This window comes from Saimiri boliviensis, chromosome 6 (assembly GCF_048565385.1).
Source record: "Saimiri boliviensis isolate mSaiBol1 chromosome 6, mSaiBol1.pri, whole genome shotgun sequence".
NCBI lineage: Eukaryota > Metazoa > Chordata > Mammalia > Primates > Cebidae > Saimiri > Saimiri boliviensis.
Window position 1 is genome coordinate 103,121,367 of NC_133454.1, and position 25,052 is coordinate 103,146,418.

Consider the following 25,052-nt stretch of genomic DNA (forward strand, 5'->3'; position numbering starts at 1 on the left):
GTTAATCAAATGTCTTTGCTGCAGAACTTAAGTCCTTTAATCTAATCTGTTAAGATGCTTTGGGAATCTCCAGGAGATAAATTTAATGTGTGTTGTTTCCCCAAGATTTTAAACATGAAACCCCATAGAATAAATGCTCAGTGAATATACTTTAGAATAAAAAATGGACTTTACAGCAATATTAGGTTTCAATGGTTCCCAAGTAGCTTGAGATAATTCTGTAGTGACACCATCCATGCTGGCTTGCCAACCACCAAGAAAAGTATGCTCCTGAGTGATATACAGTGTTGTCTACTCAGTATGTCTTACTCTGTTTCCCATCCACTGTCCAGATTCCACAAAAGCAAACAGTAGCTCCATTCTAGAGAGTATATTGCTACTCTTCTCAGGTACCGATAGGCTTTTTGTGAGAAAGTGGACCAGAAGTCAAGAGATTCAGTTCTTTCCAAAAATAAGACCACACACCTGCAACTATCTAATCTTTGACCAGAAAAAAAAACATACAATAGGGAAAGGATTCCCTATTCAATAAATGGTGCTGGGATAACTGGCTAGCCATATGCAGAAGCTGGATCCCTTCCTTACACAATATACAAAATTAACTCAAGGCAGATTAAATACTTAAATGTAAAACCTAAAACTATAAAACCCTAGAAGACAACCTAGGCAATACAGGATACAGGCACAGGCAAAGATTTCATGATGAATACACCAAAGACAATTGCAACAAAAGCAAAAATTGACAAATGGGATCTAATTAAACTAACGAACTTCTGCACATCAAAAAACAGAAACGAAAAAACTATGAACAGAGTAGTTGATAGTTACAACAATAGATACAAACAAGCTACAGAATGGGAAAAAAATTTGCAAACTATGCATCTGACAAAGGTCTAATATCCACTATATATAAGGAGCTTAAACAAATTTACAAAAAGAAACTTCATTAAAAAGTGGACAAAAGCTCTTCCGCCGCCGCCGTGGGAATGGAAACATCTGTCCCACGTGCCGGAAGCCAAGTGGTGGCGACAACTGCGCGCCACTCCGAGTCCTACCGCGCAGATTCTCTCCGTGTGTCCTCGCGAGACGAGCTCCTCGAAATGGCTGCGTCCAGTCAAGGAAACTTTGAGGGAAATTTTGAGTCACTGGACCTTGCAGAATTTGCTAAGAAGCAGCCATGGTGGCGTAAGCTATTCGGGCAGGAATCTGGACCTTCAGCTGAAAAGTACAGCGTGGCAACTCAGCTGTTCATTGGAGGTGTCACTGGATGGTGCACGGGTTTCATATTCCAGAAGGTTGGAAAGTTGGCTGCAACAGCTGTGGGAGGTGGATTTTTTCTCCTTCAGCTTGCAAACCATACTGGGTACATCAAAGTTGACTGGCAACGAGTGGAGAAGGACATGAAGAAAGCCAAAGAGCAGCTGAAGATCCGTAAGAGCAATCAGATACCTACTGAGGTCAGGAGCAAAGCTGAGGAGGTGGTGTCATTTGTGAAGAAGAATGTTCTAGTGACTGGGGGATTTTTCGGAGGCTTTCTGCTTGGCATGGCATCCTAAGGAAGATGACCTCATTTTCATTGTTCCTGGTTTTTTCTAGCCAGCAGCCTCTACACTCCATCATAGGACATCAAGTCCCTCCTCTTCTCCCGTGCCTTCCTCCCTGCCATGGCAAATCCGGGTGGCTTCTATAAGCATCTGTTGGTGCAAGTTACTGTGGCACCATGAGCTTGATGGTGGCAGAAGAGACAGTAGTCCTTAGCTCTCCTCCCAGTACACCCCCTACTTGGTCAGTCTATAGGTCAGCAAGAAGATTCCTTTACCCCCATGCAAGACACTTAAACCAGAACACATTGCAAGCTGGCTCACCATGGAAGATGACTGGATCCTGAAAGGTTGTCTCAAACTGTTGATTTGGAAAAGAAATAAGCACATAGATAACCTTGTTGTGTGCTGCATGGAAAGGAACTGAATACATTTGCCTTTAAGCATGAAAGATTTTGGTATCTTGGTGTCTACTTTCTTTTTTAGTTGGTTTTATGTTACAGAAAGAGCTATTTAAATGTGTTATAATTATGCAACAAATTGGCAGCATAAGTACTATAATTGAAAAATCTGATATTGTCCAGGAATGTTTACCACCGTACAGGATAATGTATCTCATGGCTGTTTCCAAAGGGTTTATTTACTGTAAAACAAGTGATTTAGGTGGGAAAGAGAAGAAAATCTTGGATTTTTATTTCATAGAAAAGATGTTAAGCTTTGAAATGTGAATGAAATATTCTTATCAAAACATTAGCACATTTTGCTGTACTGGCATGTTACCATGTCTGCAGTCCCAACTAGAATATCAATCAGCTTTTAGAGGCAAGACTTCTGTCTTCACCATTATACTCACAGGGCCTAGCACTTAGTAGGTGCTGAGTATTTGTTGAAAATATGAATAATGACTTTATAGAAAGAAAACTCACTATTAAAGGTTAGTTTTACTCAGAATTAATTAATCTTGGAGATGATCTCTTGTGAAATATGAGTGTGTTTCTAAGGCCATACATTGAAAATGTTTGCATTTTAACCTATCTTGAGAATGATGTATTGAATCTGAAAATCGAAACTACCAATGGATGTGTAGAATGTTACAGAAATCACCTATTTGTGTTTTTCTCCTTACATTTGAGGAAACATAAGCCATTTGGCTTGCAATATGTATGAATCATCTCAAAACCATAATGATATGAGTCTCTTTGCATATTTTTCTAAAAGAACTTTATTTTTACTTTTTATTATGGATGCTTTCAAGCATATATAAAAGTAGAGAATGTAGTACAATAATCCCCCACGTATCTACCACTCACCTACAACAATCATCAAATTATAGCTATGCTGGTTTTTACCAATTATTGTGAAACAAATACCAAAATGTGATTTTACCATATTTCAGTATGTATCTGTAAAAGGTAAGAATTATTTCTAAAAATCATAAATATAGTACATCATCATATCAAACATTAACAGTAATTACATAATATCCAATATCTTATCAGTATTCAAAATTTCCTTGTCTCAAGTGTTTTACATTTAGTTTCTTTGAATCAAAATTCATGCAAGGTTCCCATTATATGTGCATGATTAGGATTAAGTCTCTTAACCTTATAGATCATCCTCTAATTTTTTTTTTGCCATCTATCTGTCTATCTATCTATCTATCTATCTGTCTGTCTGTCTATCATCTATCTTGATATAGATATATGTAATGAAACTGAGTCATCTGTTTTCTGGTTTCCCAAATTCTGCTTCTGACATTTGGGAATCTCTGAGTTATGCCATATATGGTGATCATGGCTGCAGCCACTTTACCTGTGTGACTTACCCACAGCAATGGGATGGTAACAGTAAAAGCTAACCAAAGTGCTCTGTGCCCCTTTGGGTTGCATGTGGCTCTAGGGGAGGCTCCTTCCTGCCTCTCCAGCTCCCGGGGGCTCCAGCATCCCTGGGCTTACGGCCCTATCACTGCAGCCTCCGCCTCCATTAACAGGTTTTTGGGTTATAACATGAACATATATATCTTTTGGGGGTACCATAGTTCAATCCACTTCAATTGTATCCAGTTCTCTCCAGTGGGATAGGGGTTGTCTTTTGGTCATCTCTTTTTCCTGTGATTATTGGTGAGGACAGTAAAAATTAGCAGGTGGTTCTAAACTACGTTGAGTTTCAGGTGGTGAGTTGGAGTTAAGGTTTACCCCAAAAGAACAGCTGCCATTCCTCCATGCAAAACCGTGATGATTCCAGGACCAGGCAACTCCACCTTTCAATGCACTATTTTCATTTGACTGGAGAGGCCTGCTTAGCTAGGCACATATTTTCTCCAGTAGCAAAGTTCAATAACGTTCTGAACTTCCTGTTCAGTGGTGGTGGGGTGGAAGTTTTTCCTTGGGAAGAGCGTTGTCACTGTGTATGGTGCAGAGAAACTTGACTTGGAATGTGTTCGGGGTTTCGTCGCCCCTGGTGGCGGCAACGTGGTAACACTGCACTCAAGGCTTCCAAGTTGTCAACCAATAGGATGCCATCTACCTAGTGAAAGCTCCCCTTCCGGTACCCTGCAGCATGGTGGACAGCGTCCCTGCTCAGGGACCCCTTCTGTCCCCTTCCTGGCTACTATGGGTCCGCCCTGCATCCTCACCACTTTGACCCACTCTTTTGGCCCAGCGTTTTCTCCCGCAATGGGACCTGGTGGGATGGGGACTTAGAGCATGCTACAGGAGAGGTAGAACGTTTGAGTCTCTTCCCAAAGTTCTCCCCAGAGTCAGACAGCAGAGACTGATTCAGGGGCACTTTGTGGTGGCTGCCTGCTGGGGCTCAGCAGATGGAGTCCAATGTTTCAGTCTCCCTCAAGGATGTGTATCCTCATTGCTGACACGGGAGCTGGGTCGGGAGAGGGATGTGGTGTTTGGGACCTTTGCCTGAGCAGCCCATTGTCATGAGTGTTACTGTCATGATAATATTTTAACATGATTCTCCTCCCAAATGGTTGCTTGTTTGCTGTAGTCTCCTGCCACTCAGCCTCCAGACATTCATTAACAGGACAGTGGAGGTCTTGACTCCCGCACCGCTGGAGTGACAGTCCTTGCTAATGGATCTGGGCAGTTACTGTCTCATGGATGCTGGCAGAAGATGATTTAAGGTGGAGGACCAGATTCTACAAGGAATGAACTCTTAGATAATTCTAGCCAACATGCTCTTGGGGTGGGTGCTTCTGGTTTTGGAAAGCAGTTACTGTGTAGTTAACTATTGTAAGAATAGTCTCTCCATCATCCTTTTGTTTGATGTTTGCCAGAAACATGGGCATAACTAATGGCTGGGCTCTTAAGTGGAAACTCTACTTTTGTACAGTTTGGGAAAATGCAAAATAAATCTCTGCATTAAAAAAAAAAAGTGGACAAAAGACATGAACAGACACTGTTCTAAAGAAGACATGCATGTGGCTAGCAATCAAATGAAGAAATTTTAACTGATCATTAGAGAAATGTAAATTAAAACCACAAGGAGATACCATCTCCACCTGTCAGAATGGCTGTTATTTAAAAAGTCAAAAATATTAATAACAGATGCTGGTGAGGGTGTAGATAAAAAGGAACATTGCACACTGTTGGTGGGAGTGTAAATAGTTCAACCATTGTGGAAGACAGTGTGGTGATTCCTCAAAGACCTAAAGACAGAAATTCCATTCAACCCAGCAATCCCATTACTGGATATGTACCCAAAGGAAAATAAATTGTTCTATTATAAAGAAATATGCCCATGTCTGTTATTCACAGTAGCAAAGACATGGAGTCAACCTAAATACCCAACAATGGCAGACTGTGTAAAGAAAATGTGGTATATATACACTATGTAACACTATGCAGGCATAAAAAACAATGAAATCATGTCCTTTGCAGGGACAATGAATGGAGCTGGAGGCCATTATACTTAGCAAACTAACACAGGAACAGAAAATCAAATACCACATGTTCTCACTTATAAGTGGCAACTAAATAATGAGAATACACGGACACATAGAGAGGAACAACACACACTGGGGCTCTTAGAGGGTGGAGAGTGGGAGGAGGGAGAGCATCAGGAAAGATAACGAATGGGTGCTAGGCTTAATACCTATGTGATAAAATAATCTGTACACCAGATCCCCATAACACAAATTTACCTATATAACAGACCTGCATATGTACCTTTGAACTTAAAGTAAAAGTTAAACAAAACAAAAAACCCCAAACATCCAGTTCTACACCTTGCTCTGGCACTCAGTAGCAAACCAGGGGTGGGGGGCTAAGAATGATATTAATGAAATGCAATAATTAAAAATAGTTGTGTTTGTGAAACGAGATGATGTTTTTTAAATACTGTTGAGTTGGGGGTTTTTTTTGGTTTTTTGTTTTTTGTTTTTTTGAGGCTGGCTGATCTCCAACTCCTGGCCTCAAGTGATCCTCCCACTTCAGCCTCCCAAAGTCTTGGGATTACAAACATGGGCCCCCATACCTGACCTAGGGATGTATTTTTTAAAATAAAATGGAGCAACTATCACACTTCCAGATATATAGTCCTTGAGTGTTTTGAAGACGAGAACCTGGAGAGTAATATTAATTGTCCCATTTATTAAACATTCTATACCTGAAATATGCTAAGTACTTTTCATTCAGATCTTTGCTCGTATGTCACCTCATCAAAGAGGGTTTTCCTAACTATCTTACTATCTCTTCTCAAATACCTTCCCTTCCATCCCTAATCAGATTTATGCTTTATAGACTGTATCACTGCCCAACATTTTATTCTATTGTATTCCTGCTTATTATCTATCTCCCCAGCTGGAATGTAAGCTCCATGAAGACAGATACTTTTTGTATGTTTTGTTGTATGTTGTATCCCTAACACTTAGAATAGTGCTTGGAACATTACAGATCCTCAATAAGGTATTTACACAAGGAAGTCATCAATGAATCATCTTGTAGAATTCTATCCACAACCCTATCAGCTAAGTCTGTTACTGTCTTCATTTGGTAATCAAGGAGACCAGGCCACAAAGCAGCAATGTCACCTGCTCAAGGACATAGTATGAAGAAGTAGAACCTGTATTCAGATCCAGGTCTGACTTCACAGCTTCAGCCACCAGGCCATTCAGCCTTTTAATGAATACATTTTTGTTTCTCAGAGGTGATATCTATACTCCCTCCAGAAAGGAGGCTCATTAAAGTGTAGATATAGTGAAACGAATGGGTGGAAGGGGAGTAAGCCATGAGGAAAGGGATGAGGTGAAAAGAAAAGAATCATCTGTCACAGATATCGATTCCCAAATGGGCGAGTCTGGCTCCCTGACTCCTGTCTGAACCAGAGAGAGAGATGCAGAAGCAGCAGAAGAAGCTGTTTTCACAGCAGACTCCATGAGATCTGGCATGCTTTAATTCCCAGGTAGGAAGATAAATACCGACTGGTTCTTTTTGAGTTACTGGCTCTGGGACCACCAAGAGACACAGCTCTGGCTGATACTAGAATTACTATGGAGGCCATAGAGGGACTCCCAGGTATCAGACTTCAACACAGAGGCTGGAGTGGAAAACAATAGGGATGTGTGCAAATGCCTATAAAACATCACCTGGGACTCCCAGAAGGCCTTGGGAGGTGGGCAGAATTTGCCAGAATCTGAGTTCCCATGTTTAAGTAAGTGGGCAAGTGCTAGCTACGAACATTAGAATTATTATTGTGATTGTGATTTCATTAGTAGTTATAAATATTGTTTTTCCTCTTTCAAGGTCTCTGTTTTCTTTGCGTGGTTGAGTCTGGGGTGGTTCTGTTCCTTTGGGCCATACTGACCTACAGGGCTTTCCCCATCATTTGAGCCAGAAGGGAAAGCCCAAAGTACAACAGTAATCTTTTCTTCTCAGGAACTATCTGTTTTCCTCTGGTGGTTTTAAACAGAAAACACAAAAGCCTTGAATCACAAGTACACGGGAAAATTCAGGATCCACTCTGAAGTCCCATCTCCTGGTGTTCCATCTCTCTGGACATGGGTGAACTGCAGAGAGAGAAAGGAGCCTTTTGTCCCTCCACTGGTCCAGGGCTAAGCATCTTGCTGTGCCTAAATTCCACACAGTGTCACAGGATTTGAGTGAAGCTGCCCTTCATTTCCAGTAGCCAAGCTTTCTTGAGAGGCCGCTCCCGAGGACTGAGCTCTTAACCTGCCACTCCTTTATTTACATATCAGTTAGACGAAGTTCACCCACTCAGATTGTGAAACGCCTTTCATTGTTTTTGGCGAGTTGCTCTTCAGGCGCAGTTAAGAAGTCTTCGTTCTGAGGGGTTCAAAAGTGTTTCGTATGGATGTCAACCCCATAGTTACGGCCCGAAGTAAAAACTGTGACCTGAGAGATGAGAAAAAGTCCCAACAGGCGAGGTAAGTAATTAAACAAGGAACTGCATTTTATTGTGTAAATTGCACTACATTTACTGTAAAGCTAAACTTCCAATAACCCTTATAAAGTCTCACAGGCAATGACTTAACCATGAATAGTGAGTTCCAAGGCTGCAGAACAGAACACGTTTGTCTTTTAAGTGCTATTGGGAAAGAGAAACTAGATTTGAAAAAGGCATCTTTCCCAGTCTCCAGTCAGTGAAGATTTGGCTTGGCTTCAGGGGTGGAATTCTGGTTTCCCCCAAAACCTCCCCAGAACTAAGTTATGCAAATCTTAGGTGTAGCAAGAGTTGGGCATGAATCAACTGTAGTTGTGGACTGTTGGTAGGTTATGTGCAACTTGTTGAATGTTCTTTCTCTTCTTCTGGGCCATTTTGCTCCTTATTTCCCTGGATATGATAGGAATGTAATGATCACTCTCAGATCTACGAATTTACAGAACTCCAGGGAGCACCATAACCATAGTATGCAATTCAATGTTGCCCCCTAGAGTTGGACAATACACCAACCCTGATTCCTTTATAATGGAGCTATTCATATAACTGCCTGCCAAAAGCAATGTCCATAGCTGGTTGGGTAGTCCATTCTAGCATGCTTTTCCTACCACCTGTTTCAGGTTAAATGATTATTCTACCTTCAGGTTTTTTTGTTTGTTTGTTTGTTTACCTTTTCCATTTCTTCATTCAGATTGGGACCTTTCATCCAGTACCAAGGGTTATGATATGCAACATATATCACAATGAAGGTTGGAGGGAGTGAAAGAAAGACTATTTTCTTTTTATTATTATCAGTTCTGGGGTACGTGTGCAGATCATGCAGAATGTTACATAGGTGTACACATGCCATGGTGGTTTGCTGCATCCATCCCCCCATCACCTCCATTAGATATTTCTCCTAATATTATCCCTCCCCAATCCCCCATACCCTGCTATCCCTTCTTTAGCCCCTCCAACCCCCAACAGACCCCAGTGTGTGATGTTCCCCTCCCTGTTGAACAATGAGAACGCAAGAAAGACTGTTTTCTAAGCTTTTCTAGAGAAGATGGAACATTTGACCTGAAAAGGGCATGAGAACTGGCTTTGTGATAGAAAATGGTGTTTTGGATTCCAGATCGTGTGTCTTGCATTGAGATGAAATAAGGGCATGGTGTTCCTGGCAGGTGATGGAAAAAGGCAATGTGTGCTCCCATATTCTCCAACCTAGATAAGTTGGTTTCTTCTTGCAGCAGGCCTTTACTTACAGGAACAGCTGGTTTCTTTTAGAAGCATGCATCCAACTAATCCTCTACACAGATACTTGGCTTCAACAAGGAAAATAAGTTTGCCATATTCAGCATTAAACTTGATTGCACTTGCCTCTAGGCCCTTAAACAAGCAGGGTTTCTTTATCTATTAGGTTCTATAGGCATAGTGCCTAGGCTAGGGCCCAGGAACATTTCAAAAGATGATTAAAATACTTGAGACTGGGAGGAGAAAAAGAAAGAAAGAAATATTTTAATTCCGTTGAACAATGTGATATCAGAATTTTTAAATGTGTAGTGACATAAGTGCAAATTATGACATATGCCAACTTCATCAATTATTAAATTCAATATTCATAAACATCTCATTATAGTTGAAAGCAATTTGTGGATTAGTTTTCTCACTTAAAACTTCTTACAGGTACCCAATGATTGCTAAGAAATCATAACCAATTGTGAATCAAAGGAATGACTAATACAAAAATAATTTGAAAACCAAATTAGAAAATACCTTTAAATTTTTTACCCCCAAATTATGTTTGATGTGTGTACATTTGAATATGTTTCATAAGATATGGGAGGAGCTGCATAGAACTTAGGGACCCCCAAGTGTTCTGGGTAAGGGTCATTCCCCTTCCCTGCGATACTCTCTGTAATTGTCTCTATAATCCATGCTCTTTCTCACTTTAAGCTTTTAAAGGAAGTTCCCTTTTCTTTATTCTAATCCACTGGGCTCCTTGACTATTTCTTTAGCAACCAAATGTAGAGAGACTTCACATTACTTGTGTTATGGACAACTTACATTCCTATATCTTTATTTTGAGGCCTTTCTTGAATCTGTTACATGTATTTATGCTATATTTCAACTGAAGTAAGAGACTTGGATGGAAAATCATTTATTTATTTATTCACGCATTCAATGAAACCACCATGTGTTGAGCACTTGAAATATAAAGTTGAGTAAAGCAAAATACTTGGCCCCTTCTTTCTGAGACATTCACAGTCTCGGAAACAAGGTAGGCAGAAAAGCAGATAAATTGCTGCACAGTTGCCTCCTGGCGGCTGACTATCTGTTGCTCAGACTGCCTCTGGGCTCAACAAGTTTTGTTTATTTAATAAGCATTTTCTGTGTGTCAGCACTATTCTCAACACAGATGCTGTTTAACACTCATGAATTTACTTCTCAAAGCAGTCCTATGAGACATTACCATTATCCCCATTTTGCAGATGAGGGCATTGAGGTACAGAGAAGTCCAGTAATTTGCTCAGGGTCCTTCATGCAACAAATAAGTAGCAGCGGTGAAATTTGAACCCAACCAGCCTGAGCCCATACTGCTGGTTTGTAGGTTATGAACTAAACCATGTGATAAATACTGATGAGGTTCAGAAAATGTTTCATAACTAATTGGGCACAGGTGAGATGAAATAGGCAGGGAAGTCTCCACTAAGGAAATGATATTAGAATTGCTTTGTATGAACAGAAATTTGTCCGACAGGTACATGTGGAGTACACAATTATGGAAAGGCATTCCACGTGAAAAGAAACGCCTATGCCACAGTCTGTATAGATGAAACAAACAGATACCAATGTTTGTTCTGAGAAATGCAAACAGTGTATATGACTGGAGCTTACTTTGCTTAGAGGGGATTGATAGAGATGGGACATGAAACGAAACCAAGGAAAATCTAATCTTGTGGATCCTTGTGAGGAGTTTGGCTTTTGGTCAGTTTTGATTTGGGTCTGTTAAATGTTGATTGCCTCCCCTCCACGTTTACACCTTCAAAACCATGAAAGAAAATACTGATAAATTTAACTACACAGGAAAAGGCTTTTAATATGAATGGAAGAAAATGCCGCAAAGTTACGAGTAAACCAACAAATTAGGATAGAATATTTGTACCGCACAGCACATTTTTCTTAACGTACTAAGTGCGAAGGCAAATCATTACAAGATTTTTTTTTAAAGACCAACAAATCAAGAGACAAGCATCTAAACAGAATTTTTTTAAAAATGCATTTAAACATCATTAAGTGTGCTTTGCCTACTTACAATAAGATAAATGCAAATGAGAACAAGAATAAGACATCATTGTCACTGTTGGTTCGGCAAAGACTGAAAATTTGGTAACACCTTGGCCTGGTTGGGGCTTAAGGAAACAGCCACTGGTATTGCTACTAGGATGGTGACCGGGCACAACCTCTGCGAGGGTGATTGGCAGTCTCTACCAAAATTACACTTATAACCTGACAGTTATATTCCTAGGAATTTATTCTGCAGGTAGATTCACACATGGATATGATATACTTACAATATATGCATGTTATGGCATGATTTATAATAGCAAAACATTGAGGAACAAAGCTAAATTAATAAAATTTAAAAAATTGGTTAAGTCTGTTACAGTGCATTCATTCCATAAAATTCCTTGCTATCTTTTTTTTTTTTTTTTAAGAGAAAGGAGGTGTCTCACTTTGTCAACCAGGCTGGTCTCGAACCCCTGGCTTCAAGTCATTCTTCTGCCTCAGCCTCCACAAGTGCTGGGATTACATGTACAAACCATTGTGCCCAGTCACTTTGGTGTATTTAAAGCGCAAGTCTGTCTGATATGCATCAATGTGGCAGAATCTTCAACACCTGATTTTAAAAAGTGGAGTACAGAATGATGGGTTAGGTTTGTTACCATTTATTTGTGAGTGTGCATTTAAGGAAATATATACATGCACGCTTGGAAGTGCATTAAACACTTCTGGAGGAAGCGTAGGAAACTGATAACACTGGTTGCCTCTAGGAAAAGAAACATTGCAGCTAAGAAGAGAGGGATGGTGCACATCTACTTTTTATTTATAAGTTTTAAAATGCTGATCATCCCCCGCCCTTGCATTGCTCTGCATTTGGCAGGAAGGTCAGTTGATATGTTTCATAGATTTAACTTTCCATAACACTCCAGACTAAGATTCGGGGAAGCGGGAGGAGAGTGAAGAACTTGACCACCATACGCTGGAGCTGCCAGTCAAAGATGGCTCCCGAGGTTACTGCTTCATCCCACCTGCTGTGGTGGAGCCAAGGCGCCAGCCTCCCCACAGGACAGGCAGGTGGAAGAGAACATGCATCTAGGGAAAGATGTGCAGTGGAGCTCCTTGGAAGACTTGTGTTTATATACCTTTCCCAGTGCTGGCTCTCTGCTTAATTAAACCCAGATATAAAGGCTGTGAAACTCCTGTCTGGCCTCAGTTTGCTTACAACCCTGAGTATGTGTCCCCTGACACATTCCAGCATGTAAGTAATCTTCACTGACTCTAAGTGGAACAAAACTTTTGCTGAAAAGAATGAATTATGTACCTATTTTTAGTGAAGTAGCTGGTATCCGTCTGCTTTGATTTAATATGCTTATGTAACTTCGTTGAAGGACTGATTTCCTCAGTTAATAAGGATGAGTGCAAAAGACCAGAGTGCCCACTTGAAAGCGACTGTTTTTAGACCTCTCAAGAAATAATTAATAAAAGAAATCAAGGGCCAGAGATTAGTTCAGCTGACAAGTCCAGGCCGTTCTCATTAGTAAAAACTGCCCCGTTGCCTTGCAGTATTTTCTTTGCCAGGAGACAACTCCTATCCTAAATGTTTAAGTGACTTCTTGTTGAGCTGGTTTTGGAGGATTAAGCTCAGTGTAATTTCATCCTTCCCAGGTGTGAGACATTTACATGTGCAGTAATGTGATTCTGTACTGTCAGGGAAAAGAGTGTGTCTTTGTCAGCAGTGTTTCACAGTCAACTCCTGAGGCATGACCTCACTTCCAGGTAATCACTCTTCGCAGGCTTAACACCCCTGGCGTTACCACTTGCCCTTATGCTGAGAGACTCAAAGGTTTGGCTGCTGGAACGTGGTCCTGCTGGTCAGCAGGTTGGAGATGATCTGTGCTGGCAGCCAAACTGGACTTCAGAAAGCATTCCCTTCCCAGCTCTTTGGATTCAGTTTCTAAGTGCTGAGCCACACTATCTCTATTTTCAAGAAGGGCAAAACCCACAATGAGTCGTAATTATTTGGATTTGCTTTAGCTGGTAGTTAGATCAATTCTTTTTCTGATGCTTTGGGTAATGTCCTGAAAAATGATTTCCTACTGAATGTTTACAATTTTGACATGTAATATGTACTCTGGATAAAGTACAAACTCACAAATCACCTGATCAACAAAGTGAATCCTATGTCTATCTTCATCCACATGGAGACTAGCATGTGTGATTGACAGACAGATATGGACCACATTGTCATTTGGCCGAACCTGTCCACACAATGAGGAATTATAAATGAAAAATGGTTGTATTCTGAGCTGGGGATTATAGAACTCTGTTACTCTGAGTATTGCGGTCTTACGGTAGCAAGGAGCAAAAAGCGTCTTGAAAGAATGGAGCCTTAATTATCATAAGTGAAGCTCCATAATTTCACAGATGAGCAGCTATTGCCTCAGAAACAGAAAGCAACTTACACAAAATCACAGAGAAAATGCGAGTGGCCTTGCTGGGATTGGAGTCAAAGTTTCCTGACAACCATCTTGTGGTCTGTCAGCTACGCCTTTTGGTTTCCACTTAGTTTTACTGAACCCTGTATTGAAGAAAAAAGAAAATAAAAGAAAATGGTTTAAGGTCAGTCTTGTTCTTCAGCATCAGCACTTTAAGGTTTTGGTTTTTTTTTTGGTTTTTTTTTTGTTTGTTTGTTTGTTTTGGGTTTGTTTTTTTGTTTTTTTTTTTTTTTTTTAAATCAGAAGTCTCCATATGGTTAGCCTGAACCAGATGAAATTGCTGCCTTTATGAGTCAAAAAGTTGAATATAGTAAATTTCAGACGGATCTACCTGAGAGTTTTTCATTTAGAAAGTAGCGGTTAACATAGTCGTCCTTAAATTTAGTCAATTAGGAAATCACGTTCTCTACTGGATTATTTATTTAACCAAACCCTGCCCTCTAAACCTATATGGATACTTTTTACTTTTTCCTTTCCATCCAGAGGGAAACATGAAGCAATGTAAGAAGAATAGGGGAGGCTCACCATAGCTAAGACTTTCCCAAGGCTACCAAATATGAGGTATTACCAATGTATTCCGTGTTCTTGGCCATTAAACTTTAAGATACCTCTTCCTTAACTCCACTATTCATACCACCAAGACCAGGTCCAACTTCTTGATAGCACATTCTCATAGCACCTCATAGCTCTCTCCTGCAGCACTTCTACTTTACCACTTACTTCTAAGGTTATTTTACTGACTTCTTCCAGATCTGTCAGGGCAGAAACCTGACTGGTTTTGCTTATGCTGCACTTGGAGCACTTAGCACAGTGTCTAGAAGCAAGTATGTGTTAAATGAATGAACAAAAATCAAATGGTTTGATTTATTTCTATTCACTCCACTGAGTGAACCTAATGTCAGGATATTTTTATTTATTTATTTGTTGGTTTATAGACAGAATCTTGCTCTGGTGCCCAGGTTGGAGTGTAGTGGTACAATCATAGCTCACCATGACCTTGAACTCCTAGGCTCAAGCGATCCTCCTGCCTTAGCCTTCAGAGTAGATAGGACTACACGCACACACCATCATGCCTGGCCCAGAATATTTTATTTACATTTAAATCCAACAATAGAAATCTGTGAGAAAACCCCTCATGTCACTTGGAGAGGCTTATCCTGTCCCAGGCCAGCCAGTGACCAACACCTGGTGCCAGTGTACTCAGGAGGCAGGGCTCCCCTTGAAATTTCCTTGTATGTCAATGAGACTGATATGTAGGGTAACTTAAAATTTGAATCTTAAGCTTTCAGGGGCTTTAAAAATCCATCAGCAAGACATCATCATAAACGTTTGGTCATCCTGCTTTCTGACTATTGGGAAGAGCACTCTGGAAGTCCCTGTAACCCCCCTGGCTGGTACATATGAACACACAACGGCCCAAAGGAAAGTCTCCAGCTATGTGGACATCAGCTGGTAGAGCCAGTTCAGCAAACAGGGCAGGAGTTGGAAGTGAGAAGGGCCACAATGGAACATCTGGTCTCCCTCAGTTCATGAGGGTCAGAGAAGTTTGTGTAGATTGGGTTGGAGTTAGAACCAATTGGGGTATAGTAGAAGGTGCTTTATAACAGATTTGAGATGTGGAGTGGTCTTGAGATTTTTGAGCCAAACCAGAGCCTTTACCCCTTGCCACTGACTGGTCCCTCTTTCAAGAAAATGATCTGACCATAAGGCTAATCCACAGATTGCCAGTGACCTAGGAAGGCCATATTCACACAGACTAACCTAGATGCTGACCTACCTGCATTCCAGAGTGAAACCTGATATTATACCTGATGTTCTTGCGGAGAATGAGACTTCTAGTGATTGCTTTGTTTACCTAAGTTCAGGCACAGAGAGAGTGATCTTTTCCCAGCTGGAATAAGTACAGTGTGACCTGGTGCCTTAATTGCTCTTAATTACCTTACACTTTTCTAGTCAAGGTCATTATCTGCAGGCTGGGCATGCTGGAATGTGGAGTCTTTCCCACTGACATCTCGGCAAGGATTATGATCCTCTCTGCTTATGGAACATGAGAAAGCCAGGCCTTGGGGAACATCTAAGACAGAATGCTTGCTTGAGAAACCAGCTCATCAAATAGTACTTACTTGAAATAACTGGTCTAGACTTGGGTTGAAATTGATGGTGGCATAGGGAGAATTCCCTGTGTCTCTGTCTTTTCACTTCCAAACTTCTTCAAGAAGTGGTCCCTGCAGCTTCTCAAGGTCTTCTCCTTAAACATCTGGTTTCATTTTTCAATTTGTCCTCTCCAGGCTGGGCAATCTATGCTGCTGGATCTAGGTGGTTGGTTGGAACTTTCTAAGGTTGCTACTGTGTCCTTGTCTTCAAAGTTCAACTAAAGGCAAGAGGAAATATTCTGTAGACTTCCGACTTGCGTTGAATCTGTTGCTTGATTTATATGAATGCTACACGGACTATGGGAGAGGCAGAGTCCAACTCAATCGCATGTTCTGAATTGGGAGAACCAAGATATATACCTTGTTTAAATGTCCAACTCTGTGTCGGACTACATTCTCTAAATTAATAGGTAGAGGCATCTGAACACCAAATCATAGCCCTAATTTGTTGTAACTAAAATCTCCTTTGACTGTGCCCTTTCTACATCTTATCAGAAGAACATGTAGTGGAAGAATTGCTAGTCTGAGATTAATAAACACTGAAAAGTTGATACACAGACACTGGAAGGTTATGTGAGAAACTGCATGTTGGATTTTAAAGTTTAAGAACTTTAGGCAAATTTCCTAGAGTGTACCAATTCTCCTTTTTGCCCAATTCAAGAGTGAAACGAAAAAAAAATTAAAAAACAAACTGCTGTTTATTAAGCAATATACTTGACACTTTGCATACATTATTTTATTTAAACAACCCTTAAGGGAGGCATTTGGGTCTCCACTGAAGGAGATTTGTCCAAGGTCACATCACCAATGAATGGTGGAGGTAGGACTCAAAGTTAGGTTTTTCTGAAACTAGAATCCACATACGTAACACTACTATACGACACTCCTTTTCCCTCAGTCTTATTCTTGATTTTTAGCAGCAGATGATATTTTACATTCTCTCTTCTTTTTGAAACTCTCGCAAGTTAAACTAAATGTTATGCTCCTCTGGTTTTCCACATACTTCCTCTTTCCCCATTTCCTAGGTTGGTTCCTCTTCTCTCTCTTGCACTCCAGAATGTGCCCTAAAGCTTAGTGTTTCTTCACACCTTTGGAAAGATTATCTGTACACATGGCTTCAATTTACACTTCCACATCCCACCAGCCTCTGAATGTCAGGACAATGGAAACCTGATCTATCTTATTTACTGGGAAATTCCTAGCATCTTGCAAAGTGCCTGATACATAGTAGATGTTTAATAAATGGTCAAATGAACAGATGGGTGAACCACAGATCTGCTGAAAATTCTCAGATACTCTCCCAAAGTCTAGACCCATATTCCTAGATAACTACTCGATCTTCCCTCCTTAGTACCTTACTATTGTTGTGAAATGGTAGTAAGAGTTTGGTGAAGCTATTGAAGGTTTCAACAATTTGCTGGGGCTACCACACCAGCTGGACTCTCTCATGTTTTCCCAATGAAGGCAGCTTTACTACCAAGCTGGGATATAGACCTTCTACAGAGGAAAACGGCAGCTTGACTCCTTCCGATGGCATGGGTTTGAGACAGGGTCTACCTCTGTAGCCCAGGCTGGAGTTTAGTGGCACAATCATAGCTCGCTGCAGTTTCCAACTCCTGGGCTCATGTGATCCTCCTGTCTCAGCTCCCTGAGTAGTGGGGACTGTACGTGTGAGCCCCTTCACCTGGCTTCTGATCTTTTTTCTGATAGAAATGGCTGGCTCCATGCTGTGTACCCAAAGCCATACTCACCTGCTTTACCACAGGTGCCACATCTGACACAGCATCTACAATTGTGTTTGTGTAGTCTACTCACATGCTCCAGGAGATCCATCTAATTTCTGCAGGGGTCCAGACTGGATAATTAAGTGGAGATAAAATGAGGACCTCTACTCTGGCCTCCTTTAGATGCGTAAATGTAGCATTAATTTCTGTCATCCTTCCCAGGATATGAATTTATTTTATTTTATTTTATTTTATTTTATTTTATTTTGAGACAGAGTTTTTTTCTTGTTACCCAGGCTGGAGTTCAATGGCGCGATCTTGACTCACCGCAATATCCACCTCCTGGATTCAAGCAATTCTCCTGCCTCAGCCTCCTGAGTAGCTGGGATTACAGGCACGTGCCACCATGCCTAGCTAATTTTTGTATTTTTAGTAGAAATGGGGTTTCACCATGTTGACCAGATGGTCTCGATCTCTTGACCTTGTGATCCACCCGCCTCGGCCTCCCAAAGTGCCGGGATTATAGGCATGAGCCACTGCACCTGGCCTATGAATTTATTTTGTATTGGGTGTCTTGGCTAGGGGCAGGGTGGGAGTAGATGGAAATGTACTTGGCCTTCTCTTCTATCATAGGCTGCTTTTACCCAACAGGCCAAGGATTCAATGTGGGAGCTGCACCATCTATCAACTGTGTCTACTCAAATTATACACTTGGAAATGATCAGTAGGTAGGTCCACTGTGAGCTAGACCTCAGTTAATAGTCCATTTGTAACCTGGTCCCATATGATTCTGTTATAATAGAGGGGATCAGTATCACATTTCAGGTCTCCAGCTATCAATATCACCTCATATTCTACGTCCAACAGCAATCACATGCTTGGGTATTCCCCTGTCCTCAGTGTAGAGTTATCCATAGGCCTCGGGGAGAGGACTGAATCTCAACATCTCTTGCCATGGTGTTGCAAAGTCATTTTTTCTGGAGACTGTCCTTTCTTTTCATCAGTGGGTTCTGGGGCCAGATATCAGTTAAGGTCATGAAATTGGATAAGAGATTGGTGTTTTTATTGGGGTGACTGCACTCAGCTTCCTGATCATCCGGTCTTGATTTCTTCTGAAGGTACAAGTTGAATTCCAGGCCTCTGAATATTTGTAGGGTTTATTTTGGGGTGCCTTTGTTGACCCTTTGCTTCTATGGATGCTGCGGTTTTTGTTGTTGTTGTTGTTTGTTTTTGTTTTTTGAAACGGTCTCATTCTGTCGCCCAGGCTAGAGTGCAGTGGTGCTGCCTCCTAGGTTCAAGTGATTCTCCTGCCTCAGCCCCCCAAGTAGCTGGGTCTACAGGCATGTACCACGATGCTTGGCTAATTTTTGTATTTTTAGTAGACACAGGGTTTTCACCATGTTTGCCAGGCTGGTCTCGAACTCCTGACCTCAAGTAATCCACCTGACTCAGCCTCCCAAAGTTCTGGGATTACATCATGCCCGGCCTGATGCTGTGTTGTTTTAACCATCTATGTAATTCTGCAGATGAAGTCCCCTTGGCTGTGATCTTGACCTTACTACTCATTATGAAATAATATTAATACCTGGTTTTTGATGGTAAAAAGCTGCTGACAGGTGTCTGTTGTTTTCTATTGTTTTGGTGTCTTACCGTCATTGCTACCTGTGAGGTGAATGCTGTAATGATCTCTCCTACTGTCACCTGGGGTAGTTAGTAATGCTGGGATCCCTTTCACCAGTGCTTTCTGTAGCCTTGATAAATAGCATGTCCAGGCCTTCCCATTGCATGTCCAGACTGCAATAATCTAGTGTGCCATCAGGCTTTGCACTGTACATCCACTCCAGCCTGCCCACTTTCCTACTTCTTTTAATCTATTCTTCCACCATGTGCTATGGAAATTCTTATAGCTTAGTTTCACTCAGCATGGGTCCTTGCTTTTGCCACACCTTTAGGAGCCATTCATGTAGCAAGTTGGCCCCATCTGCTGGAATCCTAGCCAAAATGTTAAATCCTTATTTTAGGAAAGTAAATAAACTTTCATAACCAGCCTTATGTCCCAGCTTTCTTGATTGAGCACCCTTGGGATTCATTTCCATGGACCTCCCCTGGTGCCTGCTGGTACCTGCTAGTTAGGTGTTGCAGCTTCTTTGGGGTCCCTTTCCTCCCTTGTCAGACCTAGCACAACCCTGGCTGGGTTATTCTGTGAGTTAACCCTAGTTATGCACCTTGTGGCCAGAATGGGAAGTGGAAACAGATGCTGGGGGGATTATATACTGCCCGGAGCCGGAGAGGCGAGGAAAGAGGGCTAGCTTTTAATAGGAAGGAATTTCACTTTTGCAGGTTTGGGAAGTGCAAGAATCTGAGAATTAAAGATTTTCAGAGCCGTCAATGCTGATTTCCCCATCCCATGTGTCAGAGTCCTATTTTTTCCCAACAAGGGCACTGGCCTTGTCATGGTAGACCTGCCTTAGTTGGGAGTATAACATTCTTCTGAATCTCAGGTATTCTGATGATTTAAAGCTTGATTCTGTTCTTCAGCTTTCTCTGCTTTTCTACTGCAGAGGCATCTTTCAGCTATCAAGGAAGCCCTCTGGCTTCCACCCCTCACTTTTAATTGCCCATTAATCACTCTCAGCCTTTTGTTATCCTTAGCAAAGCAACGATCATAGTAGTCATCTAATCCTACTGTTGTTATTGTGACTATTTCCTCCATCATTTCAAATGCCTGATACACAGTGTGTACCAGTGTTTTCCCTTCCTTAGTGTGCTATCCCACTTCACCATCGGTGAAAGTTTCAATAATTGGACCATCACCTTAAGCCAAAGGCCATCTACCCCATCCACCTCTAGATGGGGTCCTCAATGCCAACTTGGTGGTAAGATATTCAGCTCCAAAGCTATCTTATCACTTACTTCCTTAGACCACTCTTGCTACTGACTGTCACAGGCTGAGTTCCCCAGGAAGCAGCCCCTGAGAGCAAGTTTAGTGTGCAGTATGTCATTATTAGATGGTGTCAACATAGGTGTATGAAAGGGTGACTCATTTGTCCCAGTTTTCCTGAAACAGCCGTAGTTTTAGCACTGAAAATCCAGCATCCTGGAAACCCCCTCAGTCTTTGGAAAACCAGAACTGTTGGCCCTACCTGTGGAAGGGAGGAGGCAGAAGCAGGATCGAATAGAGGGAGAAGTCAAGCTGCACTACAAGTCTGAGGGCCTCAGCTGCCCCAGGGAGAGCTCTGGAACTAAACTGGTACATCAGTCATGTCCAGCATCAGGCTGAACTGGCTGAGCCCTGGTACTCTGGCTCCCTCAGTCATTGGATATGCTGCCCTGGGAAGGGCATGGCCTTGGGTGAGCAACTCTGACGCTGAGATCTCTGAATGGGGAGGACAGCACTCCTACGAGTTGAAGCAATAAGTCCTCCCATGAAAAGGGATGTGGGTGGTGAATCCGTGTGTCCAATGCAGATATATGTAGACATATTTTTATATTTGCATAGACTATCTGTGAAGGGATGTACAAGAGATTAATACTCTGGTTGCCTCCAAAGAGAGAAAGTGGGTGACCAGAACAGGGTGGGAGGAAAAATTACTATAAGGATATATTTTAGATTTTGAATATGTACATTTTGAATTTTTAAAATCAAGTTAAATGTACATGTTTATTACACACATGCAATACATAAATGTAGAAATAACTTAAAAGTTTTTAACAGTTTTAAACAAAAGTCTCTACCATATCCCTTGTTAACCAACGGAGTAAAGATATTTAAATTCTCCTACCAAATTTATGCTCTTATTTTTAAATCTAAACCCAAATAGCCAACCTGATGGCATTGACTCCTCAGTAAGATTCCCCTTTTAATGAAAAGCAGCCCCCGAATTATTTATTTTCTAACAAAAATAAGCCTGCAAAATTGAGCTGTAGGCATTAATAAGCAAGCTGGATACTTGCACAGTGAATGCTGGCAGCTCTGCCAATAGAAAGGGCTACCTAGGGGCCAGGCATGCTCAGCGTGGAGGCTCCATCTTCCCTTTTCTTTGTCACCACATGTGCAATAAAGGAACAGGCAACATGGTGCTGGCCAGGAAGAGAACACAACTGCATAATAAAATATCAGAGTTGGGTGGAAGGTGGTCAGTTTTTCATGCGCTATGCAAATAGCACACCTGGTCTGACCAATGTTTTATGCCCCATGTAAATCAAACACCACCTCCTCAATATAGCTCATCTATAAAACCTACTGCACTTCACCGCAGAAGTGGCAACCCACTTCTCTTCTCTTTCTTTTGCTTATTAAAATTCCGCTCTGAACCTCACTCTTTGTGTGTCCATGTCCTAGTTTTCCATGGCCATGAGACAACAAATCTCAGGTATTTTCCCCCAAACAAGACAGTATTCAGCATGAGATAATTAGTAATAGTAACAAACTGGTTTGTTAAGGAATTACCACTTTTTTTGGCACAAAATCTGAATTGTTTATCTTGCAACATGGCTTTAATTTTGTTTTAGCTTTAACCTCACCCTTCAACTTAAATATCTGTATTTCTATTTCTTCCTTTCTTTTCCTTTTCCTCCCACATCTTAATATGTAAATTTTAAGATTATCTTATCCTATATTGTGAAATATATATTTGGTCTTTGTCTCAGGTTTCCTGGCATACAATTCCTAAAAATCCCTGCACTCTTCAAAATGATGTGTCTTTTTGTCTGCTAATGATTGACTGATGGCTGGCAGGTAGCTTCAGATAGGGGTTAGTCACCAGAAAGACCGAGGCAGGATTAGAGGGTTGAAACTTTCAGCTCCACTCCCTAACTTCCGGAGACGGAAAAAAGGGTTGAAGGTTGAGTTGATTACCAATTACCAATAGCCAATGACTTAATCAATCATGCTTACATAATGAAGCACCCATAAAAGTCCAATGGGACAGAATTTGGATAAAATTCCAGATACCCGAACAAGTCTAGACTTCTAGAGGATGGCAAGCCTGGAAAGGACATGGAAGCTCTGGACGCCCTTCCCCGGTGCCTTGCCCAATGCATCTCTTCATCTGTGCTCTTCATAAAATCCTTTATAATAAACTGGTAAACGTATTTCCCTGAGTTCTGTGAGTCACTGCAGCAAGCTAATTAAACCCAAGGAGGAGATGGTGGGAATCCCAATTTGTAGCAGGTCCGTCAGAAGCACAGGTTACAACCTGGGGCTTGCAATAGGCATTTGAAGTGGAGGGCAGCCTCGTGTGACTCAGCCTTCAACCTGTAGAATCTGATGCTATTTCCAGTTAGATATTGTTGAAATTGGATTGGAGGACACCTAGCAGGTGTCTGCTGCAGAAGTGACTGGTTGCTGGTGGGGAAAAATCCACCGCATACATCTTGGTGACCAGAGGTCACAGAAGTTTTCTGTGTTGTTGTTGAGCAAGAGAATGAAAAATCAGTTTGATTTTCCTCTCTGTATCTTCAGAGATCCTCAATCCTTTGCAGAATGAGTATCGGTATATATAAATATAATATAAATGTTCTAATGCAGGGGTTTCCAAGCTCCAGGCCGAGGATCTGTACTGGTATGTGTCCTGTTAGGAACCGGGCCACATAGCAGGAGGTGAGCAGCAGGCAAGCGAGCATTACCAGCTGAGCTCTGACTCCTGCCAGATCACTGGTGGCATTAGAGTCTCATAGGAGCGGGAACCCTACTGTGAACTGCACATGTAAGGATCTAAACTGTGCACTCATTATGAGAATCTAATGCTTGATGATCTGAGGTGGAAGACTTTCATACTGAAACCACTCCTCACCCCCATCTGTGGAAAAATTTGTCTCTACAAAACTGGTTCCTGGTGCCAAGTAGGTTGGGACCACTGCTCTAACACCATATATGTGTTCCTGAAAAATCTATGCTGTACCAAAAATAATAAGATAAATGGAGTAGACAAGGTTGAGAAAGATGCTAAAAACTTATGAACTATGTAACTCAAATACCAATAAGAATATTACTAATAAAAATGCTAGCACAGTTAGCTTTCTTCCAGTATTCATGACTGTTAATCATTTGCTTCCTTATAATTTTCTGGACTTGTGTTTTCTCCTTTAAGATGTAGGTATTAGAAGGCATTTTCCTTTAAAAATCTCAATTTTCATCAAATTTTACAATCTTATCCAGTCTGTAGCCTTTCTAATTAATCCATTGTTTTATGTAAGTAGAAATATCTTCTTAGTGTCTTTATCCATGCCTGCTCCGGATAGCTTAACAGAATGAAAAATACTGAAGATCCCTAAAGCTACTAAATCAGCCTTTTTTTTCCCCCCAATAAAAAATAAACTTCTGCAGATTTTCAGCTTTTTTTCCAAAAGGTTTTCACATATTTCTAAAGCTTGCTCATTAACGATAAGAAATCAAACACTCCATGTTCTCACTCATAGGCAGGTGTTGAACAATGAGAACACATGGACACAGGGAGGGAAGCATCACACACTGAGGTCTGTGGAGGGGAACTAGGGGAGGGTGGGGAGGTGGGGAGGGATAACATGGGGAGAAATGCCAGATATAGCAGATATAGGTGATGGGAAGGAAGGCGGCAAACCACATTGCCATATATGTACCTATGCAACAATCCTGCATGTTCTTCACATGTACCCTAAAACCTAAAACTCAATAAAAAATATATGTATATAAAAGTAAAAATTAAAAAAAAATCTTGCCATGATTGCTTTAAAACAATGTGCTGAGAAACTGTGTATGAATCCATGCAATTTCCATATTATACCAATGTACCAATACAATTTCTTTATTTACCAATTCCGTATGAAGTAATATGCATGAAAGACTTGAGTCTCATCAAGATTATTATGTTAGCTTTTTATTTCATATAGTTGCATCACATTTGGTTTGATATACTATTAGACTACTGTATAAGACTCTATTATGAAATAAATCATCTCAAAATAACTTTCAAAAAAACCAAATCTGTTAATCTCTTCTGACTCAAAAAGCTGAAGGTGAATCCAAAGGTACTGCTAAATCCAAGTACTGAAATGGTGTAGTAGAACTATTTCTATATCTTGGCTCTGCTTTGTATAATTTTCTTTGTGTATCAGTTTCATTCTCTTCAAACACAGGTTTTCTTTATGTTGTAGTGGAGGTGGGTCCTGGCACCTCTCCTTGAGTTAGGAACCTAAGACTTGGAACCCCTCTGTAGGGTGGGGAATGGTGTGCCATGACTGGCCAGGACTGGCCAGGTCCGGGTCACGTGGTTATGGCTGCAGAGAGAGGGCAGGCAGAACACTGTGACTGACACCATCCCAGGGCCTCATGGGATGGGGGTGAGTGGAGGCGGGTCCAATGAGTGAGGGAAACTGGGTAGACACCAACAGCATCTTACCTCTAACACAGGCAGCAACACAACACCTGAGCACTGAACAAGTACTGAGTACAAAAGAAGATTTGCTGAAATTTGAAGTTACCAG

At 41.2% G+C, this 25,052-nt stretch overlaps 1 protein-coding gene across 1 annotated transcript; it reads left to right on the top strand.

Annotated features, from left to right (window-relative positions):
* The first annotated feature begins 974 nt into the window (after positions 1–974).
* LOC101027472 (FUN14 domain-containing protein 2) lies at positions 975–1,992 on the top strand. The gene has a single exon (XM_003919983.4). The coding sequence runs from the start codon at positions 987–989 to the stop codon at positions 1,554–1,556; it is 570 nt and encodes a 189-aa protein (XP_003920032.1). The 5' UTR covers positions 975–986; the 3' UTR covers positions 1,557–1,992.
* Positions 1,993–25,052: the final 23,060 nt, after the last annotated feature.

Coding starts and splice junctions, on each gene's coding strand:
- LOC101027472 (XM_003919983.4), top strand. CDS start 987: ATGGAAACATCTGTCCCACGTGCCGGAAGCCAAGTGGTGGCGACAACT.